At 50.2% G+C, this 10,955-nt stretch overlaps 1 protein-coding gene across 2 annotated transcripts in view; it reads left to right on the top strand.

The window, feature by feature from the left end:
* Window positions 1–313: 313 nt before the first annotated feature.
* The window catches only part of shrprbck1r (sharpin and rbck1 related), a 62,134-nt gene continuing 51,492 nt past the window's right edge, over window positions 314–10,955 (top strand). For both annotated transcript variants that reach the window (XM_080214122.1, XM_080214113.1), the window contains exons 1-3: window positions 314–571; window positions 6,483–6,657; window positions 9,932–10,087. In XM_080214122.1, the coding sequence (XP_080070248.1) occupies window positions 356–571; window positions 6,483–6,657; window positions 9,932–10,087 (547 nt within the window). In that variant the 5' untranslated portion in view covers window positions 314–355. The remainder of the gene's footprint in view (window positions 572–6,482; window positions 6,658–9,931; window positions 10,088–10,955) is intronic.

Here is a 10,955-nt window from a genome sequence, read left to right as displayed (position 1 = left end):
TGCTGTGTATTGAACACATATTCCATTTCAGATTTGCAGCATTTTGCTTTGATATCATGTCCTGCAGGGATTCGGATTTGCCCAGATATACAGGTTACGGGACCTGTTCCACCATAGTTCCATAATGCAATTAAACCAAGCAGAGTTATATTTTCAGAGGACTGATTTAAGGTGTTGACAGTGATTGAGTTTCAAGCTCAGATGCTGGGATATCTCAGACGCTGAGCTGGGGTGGGGGAAGGGGGTAGGAACCTCTGTGTGGAGCCTGTTTGCCGCCCGGTCTCTGGGTGCGGTGCGCAGATCTCAGTGAGAGGGAGTCACAGCGACAGCAGTCCGCCAGGCGCTGCTCCGCGGGATGGCGGCGAGCGAGGCCCGGGGCCTCGGGCAGGCCCCTCAGCAGGTCACGGTGTTGATGTCGTGCCGGGTGTCGCAGGGAGAGGGTGGAGGCCCCGAGGTGGCGGCCGCGGCCGGCGGGGAACATCCGGCCCTCCGCCTGCAGCTGAGTATGGAGCGGCCCGGGGAGTTCCGGCTGGGAGTCCGCTATACCGACACCCTGCTGGGGAAGAGCCTGGTGAGAGTCCCCGCTCCACACCGACTGGAAACCTCAGTACTGACCCTCTGACAGTGCGGCACTCCCTCAGCACTGACCCTCTGACAGTGCGGCGCTCCCTCAGCACCGGCCCTCTGACAGTGCGGCACTCCCTCAGCACTGACCCTCTGACAGTGCGGCACTCCCTCAGCACTGACCCTCTGACAGTGCGGCACTCCCTCAGCACTGACCCTCTGACTGTGCGGCGCTCCCTCGGCGCCGACCCTCTGGCGGTGCGGCGCTCCCTCGGCGCCGACCCTCTGGCGGTGCGGCGCTCCCTCGGCGCCGACCCTCTGACGGTGCGGCGCTCCCTCGGCGCCGACCCTCTGGCGGTGCGGCGCTCCCTCGGCGCCGACCCTCTGGCGGTGCGGCGCTCCCTCGGCGCCGACCCTCTGGCGGTGCGGCGCTCCCTCGGCGCCGACCCTCTGGCGGTGCGGCGCTCCCTCGGCGCCGACCCTCTGGCGGTGCGGCGCTCCCTCGGCGCCGACCCTCTGACGGTGCGGCGCTCCCTCGGCACCGACCCTCTGTGCGGCGCTCCCTCGGCACCGACCCTCTGTGCGGCGCTCCCTCGGCGCCGACCCTCTGACAGGGCGGCGCTCCCTCGGCGCCGACCCTCTGGCAGTGCGGCGCTCCCTCGGCGCCGACCCTCTGGCGGTGCGGCGCTCCCTCGGCACCGACCCTCTGGCGGTGCGGCGCTCCCTCAGCACCGGCCCTCTGACGGTGCGGCGCTCCCTCGGCACCGACCCTCTGTGCGGCGCTCCCTCGGCACCGACCCTCTGTGCGGCGCTCCCTCGGCGCCGACCCTCTGACAGGGCGGCGCTCCCTCGGCGCCGACCCTCTGGCAGGGCGGCGCTCCCTCGGCGCCGACCCTCTGACAGGGCGGCGCTCCCTCGGCGCCGACCCTCTGGCGGTGCGGCGCTCCCTCGGCACCGACCCTCTGGCGGTGCGGCGCTCCCTCAGCACCGACCCTCTGACGGTGCGGCGCTCCCTCGGCACCGACCCTCTGTGCGGCGCTCCCTCGGCACCGACCCTCTGTGCGGCGCTCCCTCGGCGCCGACCCTCTGACAGGGCGGCGCTCCCTCGGCGCCGACCCTCTGGCAGGGCGGCGCTCCCTCGGCGCCGACCCTCTGGCAGGGCGGCGCTCCCTCGGCGCCGACCCTCTGGCAGGGCGGCGCTCCCTCGGCGCCGGCCCTCTGGCAGGGCGGCGCTCCCTCGGCGCCGGCCCTCTGGCAGGGCGGCGCTCCCTCGGCGCCGGCCCTCTGGCAGGGCGGCGCTCCCTCGGCGCCGGCCCTCTGGCAGGGCGGCGCTCCCTCGGCGCCGGCCCTCTGGCAGGGCGGCGCTCCCTCGGCGCCGGCCCTCTGGCAGGGCGGCGCTCCCTCGGCGCCGGCCCTCTGGCAGGGCGGCGCCCCCTCAGTTGTTGAATGCAATTAAAAATATCTGTGCCTGTTACTGATATTAGCTGCCCAATGTATAGTTCACAAAGTTTTTACTTCATAGATTCGTAAATTCTTGCAGGTTTATTATGTGATGATACTGTATGTCTAAGATATGTATTTGTATTGTTTCTCTTGTGAATGGAATATTTTATACTTCAGCTCTGATTATCGTGCTGATTGCTGTGTTCCAGGGAGTCCATATGCTGAGAATATAGAAGAGTAATTGATCCTAGATATTGCAGTGTTTGTTTTAACCTGACTTATTTCAGCTTTGTTTATTTTTGTGTTGTCCCCTGGATTTTATAGTGGGCTTTAATTATGTTGATTGACAAAAGCATGTTAATAGGTGGAGCTAGGCTTACAGAGGGAGAAAGCAGGCAGTTTCTGCTTGGATTTGAAAGGAGCAGCAGCCCTTCTCTTTCTAGGGATTGAAGTCTGGAACCTGCTCAAATGGGCATCCCTCTTTTTCTCTTGAAGTGTCCTGGAGGTTTGCGTGTTAGCAGCCCGCATGTCAGCACATAAGCTTGTTTGCTAACTGATTTTGATGCGGAGATGTTGGCATTGGACTGGGATAGGCACAGTAAGAAGTCTTAACAACACCAGGTTGAAGTTGGAATCATGAATTTTTGGAGTGCTGCTCCTTCATCAGGTGTTGAAGAAATATGGAATATTGCTTAAAATTGTAACCAATAGAGAGACGTTTGCAATTTTGTATCTTGTCATGTTTGAGTATTTTAATTGGAAAAAGTTATGCCAATTCTTTTTATTACAGTTAAAATGTATTGTTATGTAAAGTTTGTTTTGATAAAAGCTTCCTAGTGTGTTAATGGAATGACACCTGGAGTGAAACACGATCACACCAATGTCAAAAAAATGGGGTCAATGCCAACTTCATAACATACCCTGGAGTTTCTGATCCGATGTCTGATACTTAAATATTTACTTCTGGGAGAAAAAAAACTCAGTTCTAACTTCTTGGAAACTTTATAATCTTACCTTTTGAATTAAATGTTCTTTCTATCTCGCTGTGTACTGCTGAAGAGAGCTCAGCTTCTCAATCGCAGTTAAATCTTCATCCCCACAAGCCAGCTTAATGGTTGAATGGCCTTGAAATTACTGGATTGTGGTTAAAAACACGACCACTTCATTCGTGTCCTTTAGGGGAGGAAATCTGCTGTCCTTATGTGGTCCATGTCTGGACCCACATCAATATGTTAACAACGCATGGCCATTACTGCAGGAACCAGACTCCAGGAGAAGGTGGCATCACATTACAAGAATAGCTAGACTGAGAAAATGCTTCTTCAAAAGCACATGGGGTCACGGAAAACTTTAATTCTTTCTGAAAAATCAGGTGGTCATTTGAAAGGCTGAAACGGAGCTGGATAGATTTTTGTTTCATAGAATCCCTACAGTGCAGAAGGAGGCCATTTGAGCCTCCACCGACCACAATCCCATCCAGGCCCTATTCCCATAACCCCATGCATTTACCCTAGCTCGTCCTCCTGACACTAAGGGGCAATCCATCTAACCCGCACATCTTTAGAGTGTGGAACGAAACTGGAGCACCCAGAAGAAACCCATGCAGACCCAGCACAGATAGTGACCCAAGCCAGGAATTGAACCCAGGTTCCCGGTGCTCTGTGCCACCATGCCGCTCTTTTGGCAGGGATATTCAGGGTAAGGTAGATGGAATCAACATGCCGTTCCGCCATTATCTAAATGGTGTCACAGGCTCAGCGGGCTGAATGGCCTCATCCTTTTGATGGGTTTTTGATAGGAGAGGGGATTAAGGGTTATGGGGAGAGGGCGGGAAAGTGGAACTGAGCAGTGACAGATCAGCCATGATCTTATTGAATGGCGGGGCAGGCTCGAAGGGCTGGATGGCCTACTCCTGCTCCTATTTCTTATGTTCTTATGTTCTTTTACTCTTGGATCAGACATGACAAAGCAACATTGAAGAACCAGACAAGAACAACCTTGGCTTTCGCTTTTGTTTCAACTTCCACCTCCTGATTGTGGTTTCAGATGCGGAACAGGGTTGTTCAGTAACCTTGCACAAGAGGAATTCTTTTCATAAATTCCCCAGCTTGTTTTTTCTGACAAGAAACAATGATATCCATTGATGCAGTGAGAGTTGGAGTTGTAGAGTGGTGCGTTTCAGCTGGGTGGTGTGCCTCAGATGGAGCCATGATCCGTAGCAGAACCATAAGCATATTCATAGGAGAATTTTGATTTTATCCTTGTCGCATGTATTAACATACACTGAAAAGTATTGTTCCTTGCACACTATACAGACAAAACATACTGTTCATAGAGAAGGAAAGGAGAGAGTGCAGAATGTAGTGTTACAGTCATAGCTAGGGTGTAGAGAAAGATCAACTTAATACAAGGTAGGTCCATTCAAAAGTCTGACAGCAGCAGGGAAGAAGCTGTTCTTGAGTTGGTTGGGGTACAAGACCTCAGACTTTTGTATCTTTTTCCCAACGGAAGAAGGTGGAAGAGAGAATGTCCGGGGTGTGTAGGGTCCTTAATAATGCTGGCTGCTTTGCCGAAGCAGTGAGAAGTGTAGACAGAGTCAGTGGATGGGAGGCTGGTTTGTGTGATGGATTGGGCTACATTCACAACGTTTTGTAGTTCTTTGCGGTCTTGGGCAGAGCAGGAGCCCATACCAAGCTGTGATACAACCAGAAAGGATGCTTTCTATGGTGCATCTGTAAAAGTTGGTGAGAGTCGTAGCTGACATGCCAAACTTCCTTAGTCTTCTGAGAAAGTAGAGGCGTTGGTAGTCTTTCTTAACTATAGTGTCAGCATGGTGGAGGGGGGGAAGAACCAGGACAAGTTATTGGTGATCTGGACACCTAAAACCTGAAGCTCTCAACCCTTTCTACTTTTGCCCCACTGATATAGACAGGGGCATGTTCTCCTTTACGCTTCCTACTCCGGGGAATCGTAGTTTGAAGATGTTAAATGGGTATTGTATCATTGGATAGTGATGATCCTGGACTTCTCACTCCTGGTCAAAAAACCCAGGGAATTTAAGCTGAAATCCTTCTTTTGAATTGGTGGCAGGTCAACGCTGAGGAAGTACTGCATTGTTGGGAGATCAGCACTGAGGGAACGGTAAGAGGCAGCAGGGTAGACACTCAGGATGCTCCATGTGGTTGGAGGGTTACATGAACACTATGTATTAACATGAGTGCACCATATGACCCATCGAGCCTGCTCCACCATTCAGCACTCCATTTCTTTGCCCTTTCTAATTAAATGCCCGCGACACCAAAAAATTTAAGTACGAGAACATCACTCCGCTATCAAAGGGATGGCATGGTGGCACAGTGGTTAGCACAGCCTCACAGCGCCAGGGATCTGGATTCTTTTCACTGTCTGCAGAGTCTGCATGTTCTCCCTGTGTCTACATGGGTTTCCTCCGAGTGCTGCAGTTTCCTCCCACACTCCAAAGATGTGCATGTTAGCTCCGACTCTCACCACCTTTTACAGGTGCACCATAGAGAACATTCTTTCTGGTTGTTCCATGCTAAATTGCCCCTTTCTGTCAAGGGATTAAAAGGGTAAATACAGTGGGGTTCGGGAATAGGGCCTGGGTGGGATTGTGGTCAGTGCAGACTCTGGGCCGAATGGCCTCCTTCTGAACTACAGGGATTCTATGAAAATGGCAGGATGGAGCAAGCGCTGTGCTACTGGCAGAATTCCTTCAGCACTGACCCTTTGATGAGACAGAGCTCTCTCCATGCTGACCTTCAGTTTGCTGATAGATATTTTTGGACGATATAGTTGTGGTCCCCGCCATTGGGATGATTGAGCTGGTCAGTTATTGCACTTTAAGGGAAAGTACTGCTGATGCTGGGAGTTGTGAGCAGCTCAGTCTGGCGGGTGAAATATTGGGGTGAGTTTTCAGGATGATGACACTTGGTCAGCACTGGGGATGAGCAGTTTCTCAGCAGATACCGAGTTAGCGGACAGTAGGTGTTAAAATAGTGATGAGACCGGAAATCTGACTGCTTTGAGGTTAGGAGGCAATGGAGGTGGTGATTGAGTGAGATAAGGGGACTTGGAGGATCTGCTACAGGTATCTCCCACTGAAAGCTCCTGCTGTCCCTGAGTACAGAGAACAGCATTCATTCCTCCAGCCAGTTGCAAACCTCTTCTTCGTTCTTTCCTAGGCCTGGTACCTCCTCGTAAACTGTACAGTTAAGATTAATGCACATCAACCTGAAATATTTATCCACTACCCGTCTCTCTATGAATTCTGCCTCAGCTGCTGACAGTGCTGTCTGTAGTTTTCACAAGCATGCAAGCTTTGCTGAAGTTATCCAGATTTCTGTGGTTAAGTAAGGCGTTTAAAGCAGACATTTCAATGCATCAACCAGCTTTCAGCTGTAAGTTTCTCACTCCTCTCTCAAATTCACACACCCCTCTTTCTGACCTATTTTCAGAGCCTTTATGAATTTAATTTAAAAGATATCATCTATGAATTCAAGAGTACGACCTGCCATGGAATCAGTACGAGGAGCCAACCCTCTGAGCAGCTAACCTATCACTTTGAGGATGAGAAGGAGGCGCAGAAATGGTCGACAATCATCACCAGCTCTTTGAGAGAGATTGAGAAAGGTGGGTAAGGGGAGAAACAGTGGTTATTCTTCTTAAGCGAGCTTGGTAAGGTTAGCTAGTGACCACTGAAGCACTCGGTCTCTGATGTGGTCCTGATGGCTTCCTGTGCCTCTTAGGCAGTCAGACCCTCAGCATCAAAGATAACTCGCTTCAACTGTGCTTCTCTGGATTCTGAGACAGCTGATAGGTCTGATGTCTGAGCTATAACCTGTCACATAGTGCTTGAAGGGTTAGGTGGGTGAATTGTCTGGAGGTCTGCGCACTCCCTCTGACCTCTCCCTCTGCACCTTCCTTCTCTTGATGTATTCGCTGCCTCCTGAATGAACCTTCTCCATTTTGGTCAGTCACAAACCAGGGTCTTTTTTAAAATTCTGGCTGGCCAGCACTTATTGTCCAACCTAAGTTGCCCTTGGAGGACAGTTGAGAGACTACCACTGCTTGGGAGTCACATGTAAGCCAGACCGGGTAAGGACAGCAAATTCCCTTCCCTAAAGGACAATCGTGAACCAGATGGGTTTTTCCGACAATGGTTTCATGGTCATCGGTAGATTTTAATTCCAGATATTTTTTATTGAATTCACATTCCACCATCTGCTGTGGCGGGATTCGAACCTGGGGCCCCAGAACGTTAGCTGAGTTACTGGATTAATAATCTTGCAATAATACCACTGAAGTCACTATGACCCATCAAACAGTGGGAACTTTGTTTAATTTATGGGGTGTGGGTGTCGCTGGCTAAACCAAAGTTCATTGCCCATCCCGAGTTGACCTTCAGGAGGCGGTGGTGAGTTGCCTTCTTGATCTCCTGCAGATGATTTGAGAACACCCTGGAAGTGTTTCTTCTGCCCTCCTATCACGACTGACTTCCGGGTAGAACAATTATTTTGGATTGTGGTCTCAGGCATTCAAGCATGTTCCACTCGCAGGAACTTATTGTCAGTCATTCATGCTTCGATAATTTTCATTTCTGGAAATTTGGGGAGGAAAGGGCACAGTGGTATTGTCACTGGATGTGTAATCCAGAGACCCAGGGTAATGCAGTGGAGAGTCCCACCACAGCAGATGGTGAAACTTGAACACAAATCTGAATTAAAACCATTATTGATTTTGGCGTGGCACAGCGGTTAGCACTGTTGCCTCTCAGCGCCAGGGACCCGGGTTCAATTCCGGCTTCGGGTCACTGCCTGTGTGGAGTTTGCACGTTCTCCCTGTGTCTGCATGGGTTTCCTCTGGGTGCTCCAGTTTCCTCCCACAATCCAAAGTTGTGAGGTTAAGTTAATAAGAACACAAGAACTAAGAACATAAGAACATAAGAAATAGGAGCAGGAGTAGGCCATCTAGCCCTTCGAGCCTGCCCCGCCATTCAATAAGATCATGGCTGATCTGTCGCAGCTCAGTTCCATTTTCCTGCCCTCTTCCCATAACCCTTAATCCCCTCTCTTATCAAAAACCCATCAACCCGCGTCTTAAAAATATTTAGCGAGGCAGCCTCCACCACTTCAACAGGCAGAGAATTCCAGAGATTTGGAGCAGGAGTAGGCCATCTGGCCCTTTGAGCTTGCTCCGCCATTCAATAAGATCATGGCTGATCTTTTTGTGGACTCAGCTCCACTTACCCGCCCACTCACCATAACCCTTAATTCCTTTACTGTTCAAAAATTTATCTATCCTTGCCTTAAAAACATTCAATGAGGTAGCCTCAACTGCTTCACTGGGCAGGGAATTCCACAGATTCACAACTCTTTGTGTGAACAAGTTCCTCCTCAACCCAGTCCTAAATCTGCTTCCCCTTATTTTGAGGCCATGCCCTCTTGTTCTAGTTTCAAGTGCCAGTGAAAACAACTTCCCTGCTTCTATCGTATCTATTGCCTTCATAATCTTATAGGTTTCTATAAGATCTCCCCTCATTTTTCTGAATTCCAATGAGTATAGCCCCAGTCGACTCAGTCTCTCCTCATAAGCCAACCCTCTTAACTCCGGAATCAACCTAGTGAGTCTCCTCTGCACCCTCTCCAGTGCCAGTATATCCTTTCTCAATTAAGGAGACCAGAACTGTACACAGTACTCCAGGTGTGGCCTCACCAGCACCTTATACAGCTGCAACATAACCTCGCTGTTTTTAAACTCCATCCCTCTAGCAATGAAGGTCAAAATTCCATTTGCCTTCTTAATTACCTGCTGCATCTGCAAACCAACTCCTTGAGATTCCTGTACAAGGACACCCAGGTCCCTCTGCACTGCAGTATTCTGCAATTTTTTTTACCATTTAAATAATTGTCCATTTTGCTGTTATTCCTACGAAAATGGATGACCTCACATTTACCAACATTGTACTCCACCTGCTAGACCCTCGCCCACTCAAACTATCTATATCCTTTTGCAAACTTTCAGCATCCTCTGCACCCTTTGCTTTGCCACTCATCTTACTTTCATTTTTGAATTTTGACACACTACACTAGGCCCCCAGTCCAAATCATCTATGTAAATCATAACCAATTGCGGTCCCAACACAGATCCCTGAGGCACACCACTAGTCACTGGTTGCCAACTAGAAAAGCATCCATTTACCCTCCTCTCTTTGCTTTCTGTTAGTTGATTGGCCATGTTAAATTGAGTTTAGTGTAAGGGGGATTAGCAGGGTGTGGGTTGTGGGAAGAGGGCCTGAGTAGGATTGTAGTCAAAGCTGACAAAGGGTTATCGGGACTCAAAATGTCAGCTCTTAGCTCTCATTACAGATGCTGTAAGACCTAGTGAGATTTTCCAACATTTTCTCTTCTGCTCAATATTGAGGTATTTGGATAGAGAAATTAAGAAGAGCAATGGTCCCACTGCTAAGTGCTAGGTTTCAGGAAGCATGTGTTGAATTTGGGAGATACATTGCGGATTGACCAAAATGATACTGGGACTCAAAAGGTTAAGTTACAAAGACCGATGACATCAGCTCAGCTTCTTGGCCCTCAGGTTCAGCAGCTGAATGGCGCGGCGCTCCCTCGGCACTGACCCTCTGACGGCGCGGCGCTCCCTCGGCACTGACCCTCTGACGGCGCGGCTGGTGCTGACCCTCTGACGGTGCGGCAAGCCTCCCTGTACTGCCCTTTCGGTATTATTACTCTGGGTGTGTCATTCTGGATTCTGGACTGCAGTCTTTGGGAGTGAACCCGTGACTTTGGACTGAAGTGAGAATTCTTGATAGGGTTGTTTTAGCAAATGAGCTGATTCCAAATTCCTCTGTGTGTTCGTCTTGTTTAGTTTTGATGGATTTATCTTCCCGCAGCAAGTTCCACCCTTGGTCAACAGAACCAAAACGGGTCAACAGGAACCTCATTGCAGTCAGCTCCGCCTGTGACAGAGGGAGGTGCCGGGCTACGGGCAGAACCTCCAAGAGCTGGCCCAGACATCTCCAGAACAGCAATGGACATCTCCAGAACAGGTACGCTTCCGCTCAAATCCCCTTCTGGAGTAACTGCATCCATTCTGGGCACTGCCGCTCAGGAAAGAGAGATTGGATTCAATATGAGTGCAGTACTGATTCAGAACCATGATACCAGGGTTGAAAGGGTTAAAATATGTGGATTGGTTGGCAATGACTAAGCTTATATTCCCTCAAATCTTGAAGATTAAGAGATAATCTAATTGAGATGCTTCAGATGTAAAGAAGTTCGTAAGGGAGACAGAAAGAAAATATTTCCTTTGTTGTTGGGGAGAGTCCAGAACAAAGGTTCAGAACCATGATGTATAGGAAGCTTTAGTCTGTATTTAACCCTGTGCTGTACCTGTCAGTGTTTGATGAGCAGATGCTGGCGTTGGATTGGGGTAAGCATAGTAAGAAGTCTCACAACACTAGGTTGACATCTAACAGGTTTATTTGGTAGCACGAGCTTTTGGAGTCTTCTTGCTCTTCGTCAGGTGAGTGAGTTCACCAACAGAGGGCATATACAGACTCAATTTACAAGATAATGGTTGGAGTGCGAGCCTTTTCAGCTAATCAAGTCTTAAAGGCACAGACAATGTGAGTGGAGAGAGCGTTAAGTAAGCACTGGTTAGAGATGTTCTCTAGCTAGGACAGCTAGTGATATTTTGCAAACCCAGGCAAGTCGTGGGAGTTACAGACAGTGTGACATGAACCCAGGATCCCGGTTGAGACTGTCCTCGTGTGTGGAACTTGGCTATCAGTTTCTGCTCAGCCACTTTGTGTTATGTGTCATGAAGGCTGCCTTGGAGAATGCTTACCCGAAGATCAGAGGCTGAATGCCTGAGACTGGTGAAGTGTTCCCTGACTAGAAGGGAACAGTCTTGTC

This window comes from Carcharhinus amblyrhynchos, chromosome 2, assembly GCF_965287045.1.
Source record: "Carcharhinus amblyrhynchos chromosome 2, sCarAmb.v2.hapA, whole genome shotgun sequence".
NCBI lineage: Eukaryota > Metazoa > Chordata > Chondrichthyes > Carcharhiniformes > Carcharhinidae > Carcharhinus > Carcharhinus amblyrhynchos.
The sequence above is the reverse complement of the archived record's forward strand: the minus strand, read 5'-3'. Positions and strand labels throughout refer to the sequence as shown.